Raw genomic sequence first — 25,031 nt, forward strand, 5'->3', positions numbered from 1 at the left:
AGCCACCGCGACTCAGAGGGATGCCAGCGGCTGATTATTCTCCGATGACTGCGTTTAACGCAGAGGCTCTCCCAGGCGCTAATCAAAGACGAGGAAGAGTCGCCAGGCATCCGGCTGGCCTTTGGAGCCGCTCCCCGGCGTCTGCCGAGCGCCGATGACAAACACCGTGCACGTGACGTGACGCTCCCGGATGTGACGTCACAGTTTAATGACGTCAGCGTGCCGCGGCTGGTTCAGTGACGCCCAGACATATCTTTCAGTGGTGACGGAAAATCCCTCTGCCGTCTCCTCCATGCGACCAAATTGATCGAACAATAGGTGCAGTCAATGGCGATTTACATAAACTAATGGCTTTCGTTGTTGACCTACGATGCAGCGAGAAACAGTGCAAAACAAATAGTCGTCTCACTTTTAATAGATGAGTCTTTCCTCTAGACAGAAAGGTCAATTTCTAACAAGATTTACTGCCAAAATCGGCGTTTAGCGCAGCTAGGAGCTTTTTCCAATCGTATACGAGCGAAACAAATTTTGTGGTACCATGACTTCTCTGTTTGGCCCTCTAGGGGCAATGAACCAGCGCGCGGCCGCTGCGCAGCCAAGACGTCCGTCGCGGTTACGTGACTTAGGCTAGGGGACGCGCGCCCGCGATAACGTTGTGTCCCATTTCTGCCTGGTCTGTCTGGCGACACACGCGTTGCCGTCCGCCTCCCCGCCGCCGCCATGTCATGTTATTCGCTTGTCGCGTGTTATACCTCATCGGGCTGTCACCTCACCCAAAGACGCTGTTTTCGTGAGAATATAGCCCCGAATCACTTTCGCACCGTCTTTGCTAGCGCGTAGGAGCATTGGAAAATACCGCGCCTTCAGTTTGGGAGCGCCTCTGGTCTTCGCCTAAAAAATGTCGTGCTGCTCCTTTTATCTGACAACTTTTGTTCCATAGGAGAGCTTTAATTTAAAAAATCGGACAAATGAACTTTAATGGAAGCAGCACTTAACAAAGCACTGACTTGCGCAGCTCCTTCTCTGACCCCCCAGTGCAAATTAAATAACAGTGTTGAGTGTAAACTATTACGTAGGTGTCGGACATCTTTGGACAAATGGCTGGCTTGGACATTTTTGGACGGACAATCGACGTAAGCATTGGACATTGGACGGACTTTGAACATACGTTTTCTGAAATTGACACCACTAACCGATACCAAACCAAATACCAACCAGAACCATGGTTAATACCGAAACCAAACCAGTTTGAGAATACCGGGAAAATGCGAACTTCTCACCAAATTCTCAGCCTCTTATACATTAGTGAGGATTTATCGTACCTACCAAAAAAATACCAAAAAAAACATAAAGTTTGAAATACCAATTACCAAGTTGGTATCGGTTTGGTATCAGTGTACCAAAAAGTCGGTATCCGATTGACATCTCTATATCACACTATAACCGACAGCAGTGATCACAGCCGAGGCTGCCCCTGGTATGGTGTACCTACTTCGGGGCTGATTGTACCAGGTGTCGCTAGCTGCACATTTAGGTCCACTCAGCTCGGTGGGCCTCCATTCACCCAGTATGGTAGGTGGCGCTTCCAAGTAGAAGGCGCCACATGATGTTCCTGGGAACCCTGACAAAACGATGTTGACTCCACGCTCTAACCCATCGAAAGCTATCCGCTGGTCTTCTGTCTTGTTCTGGTAACCGTTCTTAGCCAAATGCCATACGGTGGAGAATGCCCAATCACTTACGGACTCAGTGCTGCCTTTTTCAACAGCGGATTAAGTGCATGAGTAGGTACCCAGAACATTCAAAGAACTGGATCCTAGACAGTAACGAAGACGTTTAAGTGTCGGTGGTACTCAAATAAGGACGGCAGCACAACGTTCAGCAGTGTATTCATTCAAATTTCAGGTACGCACGTCAAAGTAACATCAGCATTCATCACACTCGGACACAATAAGAAAAGCACAAACACTGCAAAACATCGGCAAAATCGTATTAAAATCCATCCCGACATAAAAATATCCATTTAACTTACGTTCATTTTTCACTGGCAGAATTATGGAAGCGAAACATTCATTGTTCGAAAAATATCACAACTTATCACACTTTTTATTGTCATGCGTTTCCAAGGCCCTGTCGAAGCAAAACTATCTTATTTCTACATCTTTTTCATCAGCGGTATCAAGCTCAACGTCGCTATCTGATTCTTCAAGTTTTAGTGGTGCGTACATTTCGATGTCGTTACCTAGCATTTCATCGACGTCTTTGGGCAGAGTTTTACCAAGCGTCTCCGGTAACAGCAGATCGAACAGCGCCGAAGACGTAATCAGCACTCCAAAGAGCAGGAAATGCGAGTCCTTGCTGACAGTGTTCTGTGGGCAAAGAACAGTTTCTGCATGTAAGATGAACGTTGCTTTGAAAAAACAGCAGACATGCATAGAGCTGGTTCCTCACTTACTGAAAGTCTACAGCAAGTACATATGATGCATTTCTAATAAGTTTATCTTTACGCAGCCGATATTTCTCTGTACTTAGATGTGTAGAAAGTATGTGCAACATATTCAAATATGTAAATAAACAAAAACAAAAGACGAAATTTAGCAATTGAACAATAAACCATGGTTTGTTACTTCAGTAAGAAAAATAGCAGTACCTAAAATAAAACATAGATAGTGATATGCTCACAAAACTTACCAGTAACGCCACGAAGGGATACATGACGCCGGCCAGCCGGGCGCAAATGTTGACTATTCCCAGGCCGGTGTTACGCAGAGACGTGGGGAATATTTCACCGCTGAATATGTACGTCACCGTAAACGTGGTCGATATGCACAGCTTCCCTGTGAAAAACATGTATATATTGTCAAATATTGTCAGCAGCGTCCTAAACAGATTGTGCCTTTAGCTGTGATTTATGGATTCCATTAAAAACTTGTCATATTATGACCAATAAATGATAAATAGACTGGATATCTGACACCCGGATATCTGATGGGATATCTAATATGTTATATCTGAGACTGACCTATGAGGCTGAGGGTGAGCCGCCCGCCGTGGTCGTCTATGTAGACCGCCGGCAGTACGTAGATCAGCAGACAGGCGACCCCTCCGATGGCCATCGTGCCACTCAGCGTGTACCGCCGGCCGAGCCTGAGGTCAGGTCAGGCGCGGGTCAGCGTGGGGAGAGTCGGGAACTGCTTAATGAAGCATTAGCGCCTATCATAAACGGTGCATTCCTGCAGTCGCCTTAACCCGGCAGGCGGTGGGCCTCCCAGGCACCTTCCGCGCGGTGGGGGGGGGACATTTTTTGCCCCCCCCCGTATCTCCGAAACTACTGGACGGATCCGGAAAATTCAAACGGCGTTCGATAGCTCTGTCAAATTTGTCGAAAGAAACCAAATTTCATTGACCTCGGGGTCACCGATGACGTCACAGGTCAGGTCAAAGATAAAATGTTTCACCGTTTACGGGGCTTCCAGGGAAAGCGCTATAACACCGAGTAAAACGCATTTTGTCGAAGATCCGCGATAAGGCGTCAGTTGTCTAGTACATATGTTGCTATTAGAGGTCACTGGTCATACCAGGTCAGGTCACAGGTCAGGTCAACAAAGGTCACCAAGGGTCACCACATGAGCCCAACTTTACTAAGGTTATGCGATGCATGTTTTATGGCCAGTTTTTCATTTCCAACTCAATGGTGTTGGTTATAAGACCATCAGGTACGGTTTAGGTCACTTTCTGGTAGAGGTCAGGTCAAGGTCAGGTCAAAAAAGGTCAAATTTCAAAGTTGATATTTTTGCATAACATGGGTATCGATTCGATGCAGCTTGTCACGGGGAGTCTAATGGTGGTCTTTGTTTTGCGTTACGAGGTCTAGAATTGCTAAAAATTGAGTTTGAAAATTTGACGTCATCAATTTTGAACAGTTTTTTCGCTATAACTTGGCCAAAAAGAGAGGTATCGATCTCAAATTCGGCATATAGATAGAAGGCGGTAGGGACTATCACATATATTCCGTTTTTTTCGAAATTAAAAAAAAAGATTTTTCGGCTATTATATTCAAAAAATCTATTTTTTATTTTGGGGGTCAAAATCCAAAAATTCGAAAAACCGAAATAGCAGTTATGTAGCCCTTTTGATTCCACACCTTTTATGTCTGAAATATTTTTCTGTATCTCTAAAGCTGTAGGCCTGACAGCTCTTCCCGCGAAACCTTTTTTTGGGTCGAAAATGGCAAAAATGACGTCACTCTGACGTCATTAGCGGCCAACCTATCATAGCCTTTGGAAAAATATTTGGTCACCATGTGCGCTAGCTGCTCCCGGGAGGGTACTGAAATTTGGTGACGATCGGCGCAGCGGTTCTCGAGATATATTGAAAAAAAACTAAAGGGGGGGGGGGGCAAAAAAATGCCCCCCCCCACCGCCTGGAAGGTTAATTCCTTCACTCCCTTCACCTACACGTATGACACATATGAAAATTACGGCTTTTGAGTGAGAGCGGGATCGTGTGGCTTGCTGATATACAAAGGAGGCAAAGTACTTAAAATGTACAGTGGGTCTATTTAAGATCTCCAGAGCCACCACGTGGCGCTACGGTCGGGGTATGGCGAGTCCAAATCCCGAGGGAAGTGAGGTCACCGGTCATTGTGGGGGAAGGAGGGAGGGGGAGTGACGCGGTATCACGGCGCATGGGGCGTGCGTAGCGCCGGGAGTGGGCCGCCCAGGGCCGCCCGCCACTGCACCGAGGCTGAGGGGAGGGGATGATGGTTGCGGGTGCGTTCACCCCGGTATGGTGGTATCCTGTTCATGTGGAACCGGCAAGAATGCGACTGAAGGGAATCATCATCTCAAACAAACGGGCAAGCCAGAGGCAGCGTCAGTTCCAGCCAAAATGTTGAACAATGATAATTGAAATCTAGGACGTATTCATAGCATGCAACTATTCAGTCGATAGTTGCATGATGCTTTTCATGATGCATGATGAGGCTTTTCTAAACTGTTATTTGAGTTAGATATTTTTCATTTGGCACGTTCAGTTTTGGTGGGTTTTATCGGGTCGAAAAGAAGCAGAAAAGAAAAGAAAAAAGTTGAAATGGCTCCAGACAAATGACCAAAAAATTTTTCTTAAAAAATGAATCTTAGCATAACATTTATAGCGATAATTTTGACATTTGGAAAGGATATTGGGGAAAGATATTGGGGAAAGATGTCATCGTGCTTAGCTAGGTTGCAGTAGAAGCCGGAAAGGTTTTGGTTCGTGTCTAGATAAAACCAGACCCGGCTGTGGGGCTCGAACTCACGACATCGCATTCAGCTCACAGGTTACCCAGCCTCAACGCTACGAGCACCTATCGCCCTGCGCAGCTTGCTCAGTGTTTCGGCTAAAGTTCGGCCAAAGTGTCTGACGTCTGTCAATGTCACGAGGCGAAACCCCAAGGTAAATGTCCGTCCCGGTAGCTCGGTCGGTAGAGCGTTGGACTCCATGTGCCATGTGGTGAGAGCGCACGTCCCGGTTGCAAAAGTCCGGGTTCGAAACGTGACGTGTGCTTGACGTTTTTGAGCCTCCTGACGGGTATGGTTGTGGTTGGTTGCAGGCCGCTGCCAGGCGAAGTCAGTGAGGGGACCGGTCGTGCGCGGCTATGTGCGCACGTTAAAATTTGGACTCTAAATTCTGCCATAGACCAGGAATTGCTTGATCGGAGGGTAGAGAGTAGGGTCAACGCAACAAGCTCAGCTTAGCGGGGACTTTGTTCTTGTGATTCCTTTCTTTCAAAAGGTTCGGGCCAAATTTATGTTAAAAAAAGGCAAGCCGAACCTGGTTGGGCCGGGTTGAACCCGGTTGGACCGGTGTCTTACATCACGCAACCATGCAGTCAGACAAAACAGAGGCTAATATCGGGTTAAATATTTTTATTAACTTATCTTATTGTTTTTTAGCTTACACGTATGATAACTTTTAGCTTTTTTTTTAAACTCCAGACTTCATGCACAAAAATGTGGCATTCGTCCACTTTTCCTAATCTTCTCTTAGCGACTTGATTTGACCTTAAAAGCCCATCTTACCAGCAAAAAAAAAATCACCTGCGTGATAATTATTTGCCGAAGGGCGCTCTACGCATGAAACGCCAGCCGGTCAAAAAACTGGCGAACGATACGATCTTTCTATTGCTTCAATTATATTCAATGACAATTTCAGGAGACATAAATAATCTTAATCCTTATAGCTGCTGGGCGCCCAGAGCATTCGCTAGCATTCCATTGCTAGCTGCATTACCAACATCACATTTGCTACTTTGGGTTCACCATAGTTGACAGTAGATGAGCCGGCCACAGCAAACCCATGCCTCATTATCCTTTCCTTCCAAGCAGCCAACTGCGAAGCTAACCGGCCGCTCGGCCCACCACCGCGATATGGAACAACACTGGAGTGCGCCATTTGCCTGCGGCAGTGCCCCACCGCGCCGGGGCTGTTTGACAGGTCACCCGCACCGTGACCTCGCCACCCCCCCCCCCCCGCCCCATCGGGCCCAGCTCGGTAGTGACCTCTCCTTGAATCTCACATGGACTCGACTCATGCTCAACGCCATCTACTTTCGTCTGGAGATCCTTACTAGATCCACTGTACAGCTTTTGTAGATAAGGACGATTTTTATCGATCGTTTAAGCGGCCATGATCCAGGACAGCTCACCGCTCCAGCACCCAGGTGATAGCTTAGCACCCCTGGTCAGGTCAGCTTGCAGCCCCTAGGTGATAGTTTAATCTCCCCGGGTCAGGTCAGGTCAGGTGAGCTCACCGTTCGAGCACCCAGGTGACGACCAGCACCGGCGGCAGCTCAACCAGACCGGAGAAGGCGAACGAAGAGAACCGTCCGCTGCCCATGCCGGCGGCGGCCGCCGTCAGACCGTAGTAGGACAGCGTGTGCACCGCCCTGATGCATATGGAATCGACGGGAGCGGTCAGAATTAGGGCACAGGCTGTGATATATACAATATACATACCCACCGGGCGAAAGCAACGGTCAGAAACGGGGTGACACAGAAGTTCTGAACAAGTGAATAAGGTGCACACTGCACAAGTCCCAAGTAAGTATGCTTATTACGAGCGAGCATTGGAGCTGGACCCCAGCATTGACAGCAGTCGGTATTGCGAGTTGCGACTAAGTGCTTTTTACTTTTTGCCTAGCGTTTTTTATTTCCATCATCATATTATCTTGCATTTAAAACAACGATTTAAAGGAAATGATTCTGCTTGTCATCGACCTCTGTGCCTCCAAGGACCATTATCGCGTTCCCGTCCGTACCAGTTGAAGCAGAGCACCACGGTCCACAGGGCGGCGCGGCCCCGGGCGAAGAGGGAGCAGCAGTGGTCCGAGGTGCTGCCACCCTCCTGTTTGGAGGCCACCAGACTGAAGTCGGAGGGCGGCGTCAGGCCGTTGGAGCGCGCCATGCCCAACAGGACCTGTTCGGCGTCACGCGTCCTGCCCTTCTGCAGGAGCCAGCGCGCACTCTGCGGCGCCACACTGAAAATGCAAGGGGAGGGGTGGGGATAAGCTGGAAAAGAGCTATGAAGAGCATTTAATGGAAGTGGATAAATAATTATCAACGAGCAATCAGGGTGTTAAACGGACAGCATTGTGACCCTTCAGTGCTCTGATTGACCAATTGAAAAGGCATGTTTTGTGAGACTATTCCTTGCACATAGGTATAAGAAATAAGCGATATATTGCTAAGTTATTTCGTCGCACATTCCTGCAGAGATCCCATTAAAAAATCAACCCAACATCGTTCACTAGATCTTTTGCCTAAACTTGATTTGCCTAGCGTTGCCGTATGTTCATGTCTCAAGCATGCTTGTGCAGACACCGGGACACCGGTATCACTCACACTCCGATCACTAGGACGGACAGCGCGGCCACCACGGCAGAGAAGACGAGCAGCCACCGCCAGCTGGTGATGAGGTAGGCGGCCAGCGACAGGCACAGGATGCCCGCCGAGAAGAAGACGGAGCCGAAGAGGCCCACCTTGCTGCGCAGCTGCGGACCCACCAGCTCCGTGGTGAGAGTGAAGTTGGGGAAACCGCCCGCCTGCAGGAAGCCCGTCAAAAACCTGGGGGAGGCATAGCAGCTCGGTCAGGTTGTTATCGGCAAGAAGAAGGGGCGAAGTCGGAAACAGACCCGGGCTCCGACATTGTCCAGCGTTCACGGTATCTTATCCCTCGCCCATGTAGGGGGGGTTGGTGCAACCCCCCCCCTGAGGTTTTTCGGAAATAGTGCAAAAACGGCGGCGCGCAGCGCCGCCAAATTTTGGGTACCTTATGGGGCAAACCTTGCGCATCTTTTGAAAAAAAAAAATTTGACCGGGTCATGTCAGGTCATGGAGTTGTGACGTCACAAAGGGAACAGCCTCCGGCCGGATTTTCACAAACTGAGTGCCAACGCCCGAGGTTTCCTGCCGGTGGTACGGACATCCGTTGATGGATCGTGATGAAACTTCCCATGCATGTTGGGGCAAGTATTGGCTATCATATGGTATAAGAAACTTGACCGGGTCAGGTCAGGTCACGGAGCTATGACGTCACAAGAGGAACAGCGTCCGGTACTATTTTTGAAAAGCGCCCGAACCACTATTTTGCTAATTCTTGTCACCTCAATGGGAATATGCAGCAATAGGTATTAGCTTCTATAGGGAGCAAATGGACCTCCCAAATCCAAAAATACAATCAGATTTCAAAAATTTAAGTTTTGATTTTTCGAATTTCTGCCGCTGACTGTGACCTTGCCGACTTCCGGCGCTCCCAACGCGCCATTTTTAGAGCTAGGGAAACGAAATACATACCAAACGATAGAGAATTGATCAAGGAACACGATAGAAAAGGTTTCAAGTCGATATCTCCCACCGTTTTGCCGCAATCGCCGCGGAAAGTTGAAAAAAGTCTATTTTTCCGAAAATTTGACCTTTGACCGGTCAAAAGTAGGTCAAATGTTGACCTAGGACCAAAAAATATACCGCCAATCGTGAGATCTCGGCGAGAGCAATCCGTTGGTCTTTTCCGCTAAGCTCTACGACGCTCCGTTTTCAAACGCCAAGGGGGGGGGTCGCACCAACCCCCCCCCCCCCTGCATGGGCGAAGGTGGCAGATCGCCGTTTACGGGCGAGGGTTATATTCCATCACAAAACGGTATAACGTACGATTATAAAAAAGACTTTATCGTGCCAAACAATGCCTATAGCAATAACAATAACAAACCATTATCGTGCATACCTACTCCCATTAAATGAAATATGTTCGTTAACGGGCTAGCGCCGGACAGCGGCGAGACGGTCCTCCGAATAGCCGCGCCGCCGCCCGGGGCGGCCCCGCCGGCGGCGCGGCCCTCTCGGACGGGACGGGAGGGGACGGGAGACGCTTCCCCAGTGCGTGGGCGCTCGGCGCGCGCGGCGGAGGCGCGCTCCCGCGCGTCGAGAGGAGCGTCCGTCGGGTTCGATTTTTTTTCTTTCTTTTTCAGCTCGTCGACCGTCCCTCTCACATCGCGTAAGGAATGGAGGAATGGACATAACGTGAGAGGGACGGCCGGCCGATCATCAGCCAATGTAACGTTCGAGCAGAGTCTGTGCGGCGCTATAGTTAACGGAAGATAACGTTGTTATCTGCTATTGAAATCAGGACTAGCCGTAATCAAATTTCACCGCGGTGGTCTCCACATCGCCAACAAGTATTTACTTTCATTTGTGCACTAATCAACTAAACTCCGGTACACACTCACGGGAAGAACCCACCGTCCTCACCGCAGCGCCGCGAACGTTCCGTAGTTGGGTGACAGCGCCAGCGCGCCCATCAGCAGCGCCTGCAGGCCGAATGTCAGCAGCACCAGCCGGCGGCGGCCGAACCTGTCGGCCAGCGGGCCGATCGGCAGCGAGGCCATCGTCATGCCGGCCATGAAGAGCGACTGGAGCGCGTGTGCCTCCGAAGCGCGCTCACACACCAGCGACCACTGCCAGACGGAAAACAGCCGTTAGAACGGGGTGTGAGAGATGAACGTAGGATAGCTTATGTGATGTTTTCAGACACGGTCTGATGCATATTGCGTGAACGGTTTCATGCGTGAAGTAAATGGTAAATTATTGCACTTTCTACACAAATGTAACGCAACCCGAATGGAAGGCTATGCCGGCGTAATGACCCGATAACACTGCCAGAATGGAACTGAAACGGGCGTTAAATGAAAAGGCAAAGAAGTTAGGGGCTTGCTAGGGCCTTCCCCCTATAGAGTTTCCTACAAGTTTAGAGAAGGAGCTCTTCGAGCCTAAGCAGCCAACTACGTAACAAAGCTCAGCTAAGTTGTCATGGCCAGCAAACGGTCGGCAGAACTATTCAATGATTATGGTCAATCGCTAGAGATATAATATGTTGTTGCGATCAATGCTAAAATCGTAATTACCTCAGTGACAACACTAGTGTACGGGTGTCTGAACACGATCCGGTCACAGTGCTCCGTGGTGCCGTTGAAGCACGCGTCCACCAGTACCTGGGTACCGTTCGCGCCCTCCTGGTGACATTCGAACTTTGGCGTGTGACCTGGGGAAGGGAGGGCAGTCAGGACGGGCTGTCACACACGTTTGGCAGTTTCGTTTTTAGCTGTGCAAGTTGAAAGTAGAGCGTCTAAATATGTAAATCACATGGATCATGTAATTGTCTTAAAACCATGATTTAGAAGTCGGCGTCGATTGCTTGTCATGTCATGATACCAAAGTAAACGTTCATGTTTCGTCATATAGCGTTTACTTTATGCAACATAAAATACTTATGTCATACTTCACAGTTCACACAGACACGATCATTTGGCTTTCACGGCAATTGTGACTTAAATTTTAATATTTTATTGAGGTATCCTTAATTACGCGATATTTAATAAATAAAATTCAATTTATTTCGAAACGGAACTCTATGTAGTCTTACCGACAAACTCCATAACCAGAACGATCAGGGCACCGGGCAGCGCCTGGGCACTGATGGCCACCGCATAGATCCATTGGAGCCGCCTCTTGGGATCGACCAGCTTCAAGGCCTCGTCCACATCCATTGTCGCTGCCGAGGCGGTCAGGAGCTCGGGAGGGGGTTGGCACTTGGCGTGGGCGGCCGTGGCTTGCCGTCGACTCAAAGGAAACTATCGGGCGGTTCCTGCGGCGCGCCGCACGTCAACAGTATCGATTATGTCGCACGGTTGTCGGACGGCCCTGTTATGTCACCTTTGATACTGAAGGCGCCAGCTGCTCCACTTGTGGGAGCGAGTCGGAACGATGGACGAGGGGGACTTCGTAATTTGCTGCTGGGAGCCCGCACATGTGTGGTAATTACAGCCACTTATCTGGTAGAGTTTATAAAATATCAACTTGTGAGAGGGTGCCTGTCATGCCGAGACTTCTCACAGAATGGTTTCAGGGCGCGCCAGACAAAAGTAGATCATACATATATGTAGATGTTTTGCAGGAATCACAAACCACAGTCCAGCTCCGTCGATTTCGCTTCACTTCTCAGTTCACAACGCACCCATCTCTCACTGTATTAGTCGGTCGTTTATGATCGTTCAGCTCTTGCTATCTGTTTTTGCGTTGCTCCGTCGGCTCTGTTTACGTTGCGTTGGCGGACGTTGGGTTCAGCTGTACCGTCCTGTCCTACCCCAACCGTAACAGCTGGGCTCACTTCACGGTCTCTGTCGGCCGACCGGGGACTAGCGGTACTCGTACCGGTACACCACACAGTACCGAGCCAGCACACAGCGCAGTACACAGTGCTCACTCCTCTCACTCCGCTCACCGCTCACTATACGGCTGACACACACCGGCAGTCCGCTCGCCACACAGCGGCAGTCCGCTCACCACACAGCGGCAGTCCGCTCACCACACACCGGCAGGCCTCACCACACAGCGGCGGCCCGTCTGCCACGCGGCCGCACTGTGCACTCCGCCCCTCCCACCCCAGCCGCGTGCACTGTGCAGAGCCGATCACAGGCGACGGCTCGGCGGCCCCAGCGGCGTCAGACAGACGGCCACGTCAGCAGAGCACTGCCACGCAATAGAACGCGCTTCACTGTGAGACAGGCGACCGCTCCCAACACAGCGCACAGTCGCCGCCGCTGGGCTCACTGCTCTGTCACACTGTGGCTCTGTAGTGGCGGCAGCACGCGAGGTCACCTGGTCAGGTGCGCGGCGTCCGGCGCGGCGGTCCCGCCTCTGACGGGCGCACCGCTCGCTGGAGAAGGTCGCGGACCGTGACGATTGCGGCTGGGTGACGTCACCGTCCGGTCCGCGGCGGCTCACCGCGCCGCGCTGACGGCCGACAGGCCAGGACCGGCACACGGGCGGCCGCGCCAGGGGTCTTTGAACACGGTTATGGTGGATGTGCGAGCTACCAGATTTTCAGAGCATGAATGCTCGCACGATTCAGAGCAAATGCTTATTATCGATTGAACAAATCGCAAGCGATTACATCTCGTTGTCCTCACTCGAAGGCACTATTACGTTTTGGCTAACAGCTTCCGTAGGTAAATTATTGGAAAATGAGTTAAAGACTATTGTATTTCGAAAAAAAATACAGCTCTGTGATTAACCCGCGTCCCGCTAGGGGTCCTGGAATTACATGCCCTGCTGGGGGGGGGGGAGTGTTTGAACTCGGCTCCTGGGCCACGTGGCGATACGGGGAAAGCGGCGTTTAAAGGTAATGTGCCACCTTCCAATGATTTCCCATTTTATTTTTCCTAGAATAAGAAGCTTCTGTTTTTACCTAATATCGCAAAAAATCAAAAATGGGCCTAAAATAGTGCTTTTTTCGCCTAAAACTTTATCGGTTTTTCGATATGTATACCTAACAACTGTAGTGGGCTGACCTGCAAACAGGCGTCGGCAACACTTCGCGAATGCGGCGCACATGTGACAATAAGCAAAGGTCATTATAGAATTACGACGTACGGGAATGAGTTATCAGCTGTCTAATCGTAGACAACACAATGTCGAATTTAAACTGTAAGCCTGTATTGGTATTGTTTCTTTAATTTGGCTGTCGAACATTAATTTATGGTTTGAAATATTATTTTATGTAAAATAATTGACATGAAACGGCTGTCTCTAAAGTTATGACCCCATCTCACCACATTGACATGAAAGTGGCAGAAATGACAATGATCAGCTGACGCATTTTTCTTGGCCGAAGTCAGAGCGCGCGGCCCGACGCACCACCACCGCACCACAAAGTATGAGCAGAAGCCGCGCCCAAAGCCAGGGCCCCGGTAACGTGAGGTAGCCGAGTCGGGGCAGCGTGCGCTGACCCAAGCCGGGGCCGCGGCTTTGTGCGCGGTCTACCGCATCCCCGCGGGCAGCCCCGGGCTATCACATGACACCGGGAGGACGCGCGGCCCCGGCTTGGGTCAGCGCACGCTGCCCCGACTCGGCTACCTCACGTTACCGGGGTCCTGGCTTTGGGCGCGGTCTACCGCACCACCTAACAGGCGTGTTCGAAACCGCAGGAGATGATGATGAACGGGTTTATCGAAACTTGATTGGATGAGCCTATCGGTAATAGCGATTTCAGTGTGTGCATTTATTGTTCATAGTGGTGTGAAATGTGGTTGGGGTACGACCGACAACCCGTCGGGGCGAATTTCGCACTGGGGTACTCAAAATTTGAAGAATTTAAGACGTTTCCATGAGTTTTGAAGGTATGGATAAGTTCTAAAAATCCGGTTCTCCTTATCTGGGCCATTAACTCCATACGGTCCAGGAAAGCTGGCACACTACCTTTAAAAGAGCGTCAAAAATAATGACGAAACCACTTTCGTCGCTTTTTTCGTCAGGTCAAAGGTCAGGTCACCAGAGGTCACTGAAGGCAAAATTTCGCCGATTTTGAGGTGGAATATCGACAGCTTTCAAGAAGCCGACGCATAACTCGGGAACCAATAGAGCTGCAGCGCCGCAGAAAAGCGTATTTGATAGCCCTATTACCGCTCTTTCTGAATAATCCTCTCAGAGTTGACCTAACTTCAACGGTTATGCCTGCAAGGGGCAAAAACAGCCAAGATAGACGATTTTTCGGACAGGTTTTTGTGCAATAATTTGACTCAAGACTTACACGAGCCTTCTGTTACCGGCATCGTGTTCCTCTCGTTAAGACGCATCTAATGAACTATAATTTGACCTTGAAAAGTCAACTTGAAAATTTGACTTCAGGTCAAGGTCATGAACTGACCGGAAAGGGCCATGTTGCATATCAGTCGATCGGGATCGTCGAGCTGAACACATCTAAGGCTCATCGCTCTAGAATGCCTCTATCAAAAGTTATTCGCGAGAAACTGTGAGATCCCATTCGTGATCTGAGATGACCTCAGGGGTATAAAGAGGGGTCATGAGTGGCATTTTAATGTTTAATGTGTCAAATTTTCTTGAAATCCAGTGTATGAGAGTGTTTAGAATGACTTTCATCCAAAAGAGGTGGTTTTGAATTTTCTCTCATTGACTTATAGGTAATGGGGAGGTCGGGAAATTGACCTGACGTTAGGTCACCGACATGAAAATTCCGAGATAAACATTTTGTACATACATTTGCATTTGTACAGCATTTTGCTCTTATCAATCGCTGAAAGTTTCAAAGCGATCGGTCACTCGGTGTAGCTATGGTATACGTTGAAATATTTATGAAGTGAGTTCACTTGAAGTGACCTGGTGACCTGTCCTTGAATGACCTTAGTCTGAAACTTTTACAACATGTGTAGAATTGATGTATGATAAGGTGTGCCAAAAACGGCGTCGCGGACGCGCCGCCGTTTTTTGAGATATTCCCGAAAAAAAAAACAGAGAGGCGTATTCAAACACCTCCCCCCCCCCCAAAGCAGGGCGCGGGTTAATACAGCCTAAGTCAATGCGGAAGGTCTTCTATTGAATCGAGTGTAAAGGAAAACAAATATGTATAATAGTTATATAAACGACTTGACAGTGCTACTGACGACATGATAAACGGTTGAAGTTTTTATTCCGTTTCATGTTATACAGTAACATACATACATACTTTATTTGTCTGTAAGCAGGTGCTGCCGCGACGGAATTATTGTTTTATTTTTGCCGTCATTTATTTAAATGGTTTTGTGCAGTAACGACAAGCAACATCACTAGCAAAACGTTCAACACTTGACAAATCCAGCAACAAACTATACCAGCCTTATTCTAGAATAGCATATACAATGCAAAACGAAATGGACTGAAACGTCAAGTGCTTTCTTTCATGTAGGTGTTGTACAATGCAAAACGAAATGGACTGTAACGTCAAGTGCTTTCTTTCATGTAGGTATTGTACCAAATCATGTGAGCAATAAAACCTCATTTGACAACGCATGTATCGCAGAAGCAATAACTATTCAAACCCGATGGTAATAGCCGTTTTCACGACGGGCTATCCGGCGCATGCACCTAATTTGACCAAATCTGCACTTAATCTCTTTTACAGCAAATATCTTCATTTTATGAATTTATTTCAGTGTTTTAATCGATGATGCTCTCTGAATATGACAAAGCAGGCATATAAGCAATTAGTGCAACCCTAGCTGATAGCTACTAAGAGAAACACTGAACCTAATTTGACCAAATCTGCACCTAATCTGCACCAGATGCGCACCAAATGTGTACCAGCTGGCCGTCGTGAAAACGGCTAATATCAAACAAGCGTTCTACCAGTGCATAAATAAAAGATGTTTGACTTAAATGGCCAAAATGAGGGGTTAAATGCAGATTTACAAACACCAGGCTTATGCTTAAAGATAACCTACTACGACACACTTATAACGACTGTCGACATCGACGCCGTCCTTTTCCGTCGTTTCCAATTCAAAACACATCGATCTGAGACCCAAGGTAACCTTTACCAAGCCAGCCCTACAGTTGCCGCACCGCGAGCATCTTCAAGATCTTGGGCAGCGCGATCGTCTCGTTTGTGGCCGGTCTGGAAGTGGCGCCGTGTTTGCCAGTTCTGTGTAACGGTCACCAGCAGCGTCTCAGTGGTCTCGATCAGAGTGAAGTACGAGAAGCCAGTAATGAGCCCGATAAACCCGCCAAGGTTGGCCAGCAAGGTACTGTAGGTGAACAGCAGGGACTCCTGAAGCTCCTCGGAGGCCAGGTCGAACTGGAGTACTGCGCCTGAGACACATGGATCTGATTCAACGCCTTTGGTCTTCTGAAGCTGATAATCCACCTGGTGGCAGGCGGGCAGACAGTTGCAGCCTGTAAGGCTAGTCAGTAGGTCCGGAGTTAACCGTTTTTCTGCTCTGTCTGGGAGCGGACATTTTGTTCCCACAATGCTGCCGTTCAGTGGGGGCCATTCACCGCGTGATAACTCAGCACCGCAGATCCAGGGACGAGTCAGTCCGCAGGCTTGGTGGAGACAGGACTGAGCAAATGTATCCTGACGCTTCCGAAATTTCATGTGACAAATGATTGACGATGGCAAGAACCCTACTCTAAATTCTTGCACGGGTCGTTTGCACATGGGCAGATGGTCGACGGGTCCGCGAATCTCCGGCAGGTAGGCGTCTGCTGCCACCATGTGGGGCAGCCGGCAGCCGATGTGTGCCGCCAGCCGCCGCCACAGACACTCCTTGAGACACTGGGTGAGCGAGTAGCCCGGCTCCGAGCGGCACGGACGGCGGTTCACGTTGGCCAGCTGCCGGAGGCGCGCCGTGACACGGTACGTGGCGATGCGCACACCGGGCTGCAGCTCGTGAAAGATCGTTGACGGCACCTCTACTCCGTGCTGGTTGGGGTCCAAGTCGAGGACGTTCGGCACCTCAGGCCCGTGCACGAACAACCGATGAGACACCTGTTTTAGACTGGTGAATAGGGGAGATACTTGAAAATAAAGTTCCATTTCCAGCTCGTTGCTGCTGAGTTCCTCTAAAAAGGAGCTGGCTTCAAAAGTCAGGCATCTTGTATGGCGTAGACCGTTCTCCTTCTCAAGGAACAGGTAGTAGCGTTGTTTCCAAGCGCCAAGATCGCTTTCAAATGGTATAAAAGCGACGTGATCACCCATTATCATAACTCCCGCCATCTCCCCGACCATCTCAGGCGTGGTGAGGTTGTAGTAGTCGAGCAGCGAGATGGAGTCGTTGACCAGCTGCTGCTGCCGCTCCAGCAGCAGGCTGTAGTCGGTCAGGCTGGCCGCCGGACACACGGTCAGACGGGGAAACGGCGCCTTCTTGCGCACCACGGTCGAGCTGACCGGCTGGGCGCGGAACTCGAGCAGCTGCTGGCCGGCCAGCGTCAGCAGCACCAGCAGGCCGGCTGCACGGGCCGTCCAGCGCAGCAGCGAGCGGACCAGCGGCACGGCGCGCGGCCGCCGGTCTCCCGGAGTTCCGGCCAGAGGGCCAGTCATCGTGTCCGCTGCCGTCCGGCTGAGTCTGACGGCCGACCGAGCGTCCTTCCATTCTATTTCTTCAGTGATAATTTGGCACAATTTTCGCTCCGCTCCAGCCATTAACCCGCAATATCGTCTTTGCCCAGTCATTTGATATACGCAGCGCATGTCCTTTCATGGGGCCTGTTTACTTTTGCCAGCAAGGCGACTCTGGAGGGCTCAAAATGATCAGTCGATGGCTAGTGGTCTGCTAGAGCAAGTGCTATGTCAAAGTGCATAGGTCAGCGCTGACATTGTAATCTTGAACGCGACAGGCAGCAATGTGTGGAAGCACATCATGACAGGAATTGTCGCTTGCGGAGCCCCCATTGCGTTGGTCCATTTGAGCGCGCTTCAAGAACATGTTACATTGACCGCAAGCACGCCTTTCAAATTCACATGGCGTAACACTGCACCTGAGTGCACCCTGCACGACTTGTGCAGGCCTTCAAGCAGGATGCTGCGAGGCAAGACTTTATAGGCAGTTATAGGCGTGAACTCGTCGTGCAAACGTACTTTTAAAGTGTCTTGCTTTCAATACTTCGTTAAGTGTGTTTTTTTTTACTCTAAAATAATTTGGGTGTCAATTGCTGTTAGCCCGCGCATGACTGGGGTATTTCCATAACGCGAGTGACTGGGGATGGGGCTCTGCAGAGCCCCCCGCTCCTATCTCCGAAACTACTAGGACGATCGTCAAATTTCAAACAACGTCTGCAGATAGCCCTGGAAAAATTGCGGAGCGAAAAAAACTAATTTCATTGACCTCGAGGTCGCCGATGACGTCACAGGTCAGGTCAAAGTAAAAATTATCAGCATTTTGGTTTGTTCACCATTCAGGCTCTGGCCGCCGGCTAACAAGTCCGATCAGGCTCATTTTTCGGTTTACGCACGCCTTGATGCTTGATATATGCCTTAGGTGCCGTGAGGATACGACCACGAATCACACGAACAACAGTTATGGTGGCAGTGGAAGCCACCGATGAAATTCAGAGCAAGTGCTCGCACGATTTAGAGCAAATGCTTATCATCGATTAAAAAAAAAAAATCGCGGACGATTACAATAGTCTCTCTCGTTCTCCTCACTCGAAGGCACTAATTATACGGTTTGGCATAACAGTTTCCGTATTTAGAATTCTTGGAAAATAAGCTAAAGGCTATTGTATTTTGAACAATATTTTTACAGCTATGTGAGTAATACAGCCAAGGGGTCAATTCTGAAGGTTTTCTATTGAATCGAGTGTATAGGAAAAATAAACGACTTTACTGTGCTACTGACGACATGATGACCAGTTGAGGTTTTTCCTCCGTTTCATGTTATACAGTAACATACATACTTTATTTGTCTGTAAGCACTGGCGGATCCAGGGGGGGCCACGGGGGCCATGGCCCCCCCCCCCCCAAAGGCCTAAAGTGGCCTGTTTGGCCCCCCCCAAAACGCCAGAAAAATTGCTAAGAAAATATACCTTGATGGAGGTTTTTAGCCACTTGGTGAAGTAAAGCTTTCCACAGCATAATATGGAAGCAATATAGTAGCGGTGAGGGTCAGTCAAAAGTTGCGCGAGCGGAGTCGACCTTAAAAAAAAGACTGTTGTTGGCACGTGTTTATGGCGCGGCAGCTGGTAGTTGGCGGTGTTTCGCGTGGTGTGGCATCACTGGCGGATCTGGGGGGAGGGGGGGGGGCACGGGAGCCTGAGGTGCCCCTGACAGGCCCGTGGTGCCCTTGCTAGGCCTGTGGTGCCCCTGGACCCTGGCAGGTCTGTGGTACAGTCCACAGCAGAAGTAATGTGGGGTTTCAGTCATGGGTAGGGGAGAGTGGGGCAATGGCGGACGGTGGGTAATGCCGGCCACCCATCTCTAGCGAGTACTTTGTCCATCACTAATCAGCTGATGTTGTTTACATTTCAGTTGAGCGCCATTCTAGCACGTGGTGCAAGTTTGTCACGGTAGCTCCATTATTTTCATTTTTATAGCGTCAAATGTGTTTTTCGTATCTGATTTTTAATTTTTGTTGCATCTATTTGCTGACTGTGAAATGTGTTAACGCATTTTCAGAAGTGCTGCTTTGCAATGACCTTCAATTAAGCCTTTCTTAGGCGACTGCTGGATGTGAGGCGTTTGCGACGCAATGCCTTTGACTGCTGCCTGCTTTCTTAAAATAAAGCTGACCTCGGGGTAATACCGGACACGTGTCCTCGAATGACTCCACGCGGTTTTGTTTGCGACTTCTGTCGTTATAGCTCAACGTTTCGGGTTGCTGTGTTTACGGCTGTGCTAGTTTGCTTGCTGTTTACGGTTGTGTTAGTTTGCTGTTCTGTTGGCGCCGCGCTGTTGTGTTGCAGCGAGTGCAGTGTTGTGTTGCAGTGCAGTGCACTGTTAACTGCTGAATACAGTTGTCGTTTCTTAATTCTCACTTAAATTTCCATCGAAAGAACGGTTTAAGGATGAATACCAGTGACGATATTTCGACTTTTTGTGCTATTGCACTTAGTGGCCGGCATTACCCCTCGCTTTTTTGCACCTCCATTTTTCACCACATTTTCGCGTGGGCTCTGAATCTGTCATCAGTGATCTGAGATACTAAAACTGGGTGTTTTTTTTTATAAATTTAGTCCGAACCTTTTGATGGGAAGGATTCACAAGGACAGAGCCACCGCTAAGCGAAGCTTGTTACGGTGACACTGCCCTCTACCCTCCGATCGCGCAATTCCAGTTCTATGGCAGAATTTAGAGCCCAAAGTTTAACGTACGCACATAGCCGCGCACGGCCGGTCCCCTCACTGACTTGGCCTGGCTACGGCCTGCCACCAACCGCAACCATACCTGTCAGGAGGCCCATAAATGTCAAGCGCCCGTCGCGCTTCGAACCCGGACTGTTATAACCGGGAACGCGTGCTCTCACCACGCGGAGTCCAACGCTCTACCAACTGAGCTACGGGACCGGGTGTTATCCGAAAGCCTATTCCTTTGGCTATAACCACAGTCAAAATCACCATAAAATAGCTTCAAATAGCTAAGCTATTGAGCAAAATGCTTATGGTGTCGCCATTGCCCCACTCTCCCCTATGTTCTGCTTCTGAAGCTTAGGAACGATTAGCCAGACTACAATGAAACTTTGAATGTAGCTTATATGTATCGTCACCCTTGCAGCTGCAACTTTAGCTATTGACATCTTCTTTTCAATCGCTTCGCATCAAACAATCGCCAGTCAAAGCCAACCGTTGAGTTTGGTAAAACCCTACATTACTTTAGCGGTGGGCTGTACCTCTGGCGGGCCTAGGGTGCCCCTGCTAGGCTGCTGATGCCCCTGGGACCTGACAGGACTGTGGTGCCCCTGACAAGCCTAAAGTGCCCCCAACAGGCCCGTGATGCCCCCGACAGGCCCAAGGTGCCCCTGCGTGATGCCGTGATGCCTGCGAGGCCGGTGGTGCCCCCTGCGAGGCCGGTGGGGCCCCTGACAGGCCCATGGTGCCCCTGCTAGACCGGTGGTGCCCCTGGCAGGCCTGTGGTGCCCCTGCTAGGCCGCTGGTGCCCCTGGGCCCTGACAGGACTGTGGTGCCCCTGACAGGGCCAAGGTGCCCCTGCAAGGCCGGTGGTGCCCCTGTAAGGCCTGTGGTACCCCTGCTAGGCCTCTGGTGTCCCTGACAGGCCCATGGTGCCCCTGCGAGGCCGGCGGCGCCCCTGGCAGGTCTCTGGTGTCCCTGACAGACCTGGGGTGCCCCTGACAAGCCTGCGGGGCCCCTCACAGGCCCGTGGTGCCCTTGCTAGGCCTGTGGTGCCCCTGGCGGGCTGGTGGTGCCCCTACTAGGCCGGTGGTGCCCCTGACAGGCCTGTGGTGCCCCCGGGCACCAAGGGGGTCATGACCCATGTGGCCCCCCTTGGATCTGCCACTGATGCATAATATATTGATTTGTAAAGGCGTTATGGCTTATGCAATATGCAATTGCAGGCACTTGGTATCCCTCACTTATCCCTCATTGGGGCTCTGGCGGGCTCCTGAGGGCCCACGTCTATCTCCGGGAGCCCATATAGACAGGCTCCTTTGGGTCCTTTCAGTACACTATAGCATAAGAGGTCTCCATGCGAGTCCTATACATACATCTGAGGGCGTACCCTGATGTCTGAGGTACCCAACTGCAGCTCCAATGGTCTCTTCTTACACTGGCGGATCCAGGGAGGGGGCATTTAGGGCCATGCCCCCTTCCCAGAGGCCTAAAGTGGCCCGTTTTCCCCCTCCCCCAAACGATAATGAAACATAGTTCAATCAGGGCGTGGCCCAGGAGCCGAGTTAGACAGGGCTGTTTTACCACCTCCGGCCCGCAAAGGGACCCAAGCACTGACTCGAAGCGGGTTAAAGAGACCCTCCCACCTTCAAAAAAGTTAATGAATTGGCATGAAAGTGATGTCGCTAGGTTCAGAAAGGGCGAAAACGAATATCTACCAAATTTTATCGAAAAATATTCACCGGTTTTCAAGAGATTAGACTTTTATTTTTGTTTACTTTTTGGGATATCCGCTGCTGTTCCTAGCGACTTTATTTGAAAGTGCGGCATTTGTTGCGCGCAAAGCAGCCTATAGTTATACCACCGCATGCTACCAAAAGTTTTAGTAAAATATTAAAAAATCATTAGATCTCCGCTGACGTCACACATTCAGAGGGGTATCCAAAAGCATTAGCCCCTCTGAATCAAAATGCTGCAATTTTGAAATTCAATATTTCCGATTTAAGGCATTTCTCGATGTTGTGAGTGCGTGCCGAAACCAATAATTGTGAGCCAGGGACCCCATTTTGGCCAGTGGCGGATCCAGGGGGGGGGGGGCAAAATGGGCATTTGCCCCCCCCCCCCCAAACGGCATGATTTTAACATTACGCCTATGGACGATGCATGGAAAGAATCGATAAATTTTTATGGTTTGCCCCCCCCCCCCCAAACCTCTGAGCTGGATCCGCCTCTGATTTTGGCTATCTCAGCTCAAATCTAATGTTAAGGTGGGAGGGTCCCTTTAACTGGTCGATAAAAACAATGGTAAGTGTTTACAAAGTAATATAAAGGCATGGGTCGGGTGGGCTACCATTTATATATTTTTCTTTTTAGTTAAAAAAAATTCATAGTGTTAGGGCTGTGACGAAAAATAAGTGGCCTAAATCCGATGAGAAAACAGGATTTGGGGGTACCCTAGGTTTGGCTCCTGCATGAGTTGGCCCCCCCCCCAAAACGCAAGCCTGGATCCGCCAGTGTCTGTAAGCAGGTGCTGCCTCGACGGAATGATTGTTTTATTTTTGGCGTCATTTATTGAAATGGTTCTGTGCGGTAACGACAAGCGACATCACTCGCAAAACGTTCAACACTTGACGAATCCAGCAATAAACTATACCAGCCTTATTCTAGAATAGCATATACAACGCAAAAAGAAATGGACTGTAACGTCAAGTGCTTTCTTTCTATGTGGGTATTGTACCAAACCATGTGAGCAATAAAAACTCATTTGACAACGCATGTATTGCTGAAACTAACTGTTCAAACCCGCTGGTGATATCCAACAAGCGTTCTACCAGTGCATAAATAAAAGACGTTTGACTTAAATGGCCAAAATGAGGGGTTAAATGCAGATTTACAAACACCAGGCTTATGCTTAAAGATAACCTACTACGACACACTTATAACGACTGTCGACATCGACGCCGTCCTTTTCCGTCGTTTCCAATTCAAAACACATCGATCTGAGACCCAAGGTAACCTTTACCAAGCCAGCCCTACAGTTGCCACACCGCGAGCAGCTTCAAGATCTTGGGCAGCGCGATCGTCTCGTTTGTGGGCGGTCTGGAAATGGCGCCGTGCTCGCCAGCTCTGTGTAACGGTCACCAAAAGTGTCTCAGTGGTGGCGATCAGAGTGAAGTACGAGAAGCCAGTGATGAGCCCGATACATCCTCCCAAGTTCGCCAACAAGGTGCTGTAGGTGAACAGCAAGGACTCCTGAAGCTCCTCGGAGGCCAGATCGAGCTGGAGTATTGCACCTGTGTCACAGAGCTCTGATTTATCGCCTTTGGTCTTCTGAAGCTGATAATCCACCTGGTGGCAGGCGGGCAGACAGTTGCAGCCTGTAAGGCTAGTCAGCAGGTCCGGAGATAGCCGTTCTTCTGCTGGGTCTGGAAGCGGACATATTTGTCTCCCAAAGCTGCCGTTTACTGGAGGCCATTCACCACGTGATAGCTCAGTGTCGCAGATCCAGGGGCGAGTCAGTCCGCAAACTTGTTTGAGGCAAGACTGGGCAAATGTATCTTGACGCCGCCGAAATTTATTATAACAAATGATTGACGATGGCGGGTCCGTTTCTCTAAATTCTTGCACGAGTCGCTTGCACATGGGCAGATGGTCGACGGGTCCGCGAATCTCCGGCAGGTAGGCGTCTGCCGCCACCATGTGGGGCAGCCGGCAGCCGATGTGCGCCGCCAGCCGCCGCCACAGACACTCCTTCAGGCACTGGGTGAGCGAGTAGCCCGGCTCCGAGCGGCACGGACGGCGGTTCACGTTGGCCAGCTGCCGAAGACGCGCCGTGACACGGTACGTGGCGATACGCTCACCGGGCTTCAACTCGTGATATGTTGTGGATGGTACCTCCACTCCGTGCTGGTTTGGGTCCAAGTCGAGGACGTTCGGCACCTCAGGCCCGTGCACGAACAGTCGGTGAGACACATTTTTTAGACTGGTGAACAGAGGAGATGCCTTAAGATAAAGCTGCATTTCCAGCTCGTTGCTGCTGAGTTCCTCTAAAAAGGAATCGGCTTCAAAAGTAAGGCATCTTATGGGGCGAACTCCATTCTGTTTCTCGAGGAACAGATAGTAGCGTTGTTTCCAAACACCAAAATTGCTTTGAAAGGGTATTGAAGCGATGTTATCACCCATTACTATGACTCCTGCCGCCTCCCCGACCATCTCAGGCGTGGTGAGGTTGTAGTAGTCGAGCAGCGAGATGGAGTCGTTGACCAGCTGCTGCTGCCGCTCCAGCAGCAGGCTGTAGTCGGTCAGGCTTGCCGCCGGACACACGGTCAGACGGGGAAACGGCGCCTTCTTGCGCACCACGGTCGAGCTGACCGGCTGGGCGCGGAACTCGAGCAGCTGCTGGCCGGCCAGCGTCAGCAGCACCAGCAGGCCGGCTGCACGGGCCGTCCAGCGCAGCAGCGAGCGGACCAGCGGCACGGCGCGCGGCCGCCGGTCTCCCGGAGTTCCGGCCAGCGGGCCAGCCATCGTGTCCGCTGCCGTCCGACTGAGTCTGACGGCCGACCGAGTGTCCTTCCATTCTATTTCTTCAGTGATAATTTGGCATAATTTTCGCTCTGCTCTAGCAATCAAGCCACAACATCGCCGTTACCCAGTCATTTGTAGTACGCAGCGCGTGTTCTTTCAGGATGCCTGTTTACTTTAGCCAGGCAAAGGCGACTTTGCGGGACTCCAAGTGATCAGGCGATGGCTAGTGGTGCCGCTGGAACAAGTGCTGTGTCAAAGTGCATGGGTCAGCGTTGACATTGACATATTGAACGCGACAGGCAGCAATGTGTAGACTGTAGAAGCACATCATGACAGGAATTGCCACTTATATTTAGAACC

General features: G+C 50.2%; 1 protein-coding gene across 1 annotated transcript; it reads right to left on the reverse strand.

Moving 5' to 3' along the window:
• Positions 1-1,872: 1,872 nt before the first annotated feature.
• On the reverse strand, positions 1,873-12,443 carry LOC122385844 (solute carrier family 22 member 15-like). The gene is made up of 9 exons (XM_043374433.1): positions 10,957-12,443; positions 10,439-10,575; positions 9,786-9,991; positions 7,884-8,105; positions 7,301-7,519; positions 6,794-6,928; positions 3,023-3,147; positions 2,692-2,837; positions 1,873-2,369 (listed from the first exon to the last, which is right to left on the reverse strand). The coding sequence occupies exons 1-9, from the start codon at positions 11,078-11,080 to the stop codon at positions 2,145-2,147; spliced, it is 1,539 nt and encodes a 512-aa protein (XP_043230368.1). The 5' UTR covers positions 11,081-12,443; the 3' UTR covers positions 1,873-2,144.
• Positions 12,444-25,031: the final 12,588 nt, after the last annotated feature.

The sequence above is a fragment of the Amphibalanus amphitrite genome, unplaced genomic scaffold, assembly GCF_019059575.1.
Source record: "Amphibalanus amphitrite isolate SeventyFive unplaced genomic scaffold, NRLGWU_Aamphi_draft 000233F_arrow, whole genome shotgun sequence".
Taxonomy (NCBI): Eukaryota; Metazoa; Arthropoda; class Thecostraca; order Balanomorpha; family Balanidae; genus Amphibalanus; species Amphibalanus amphitrite.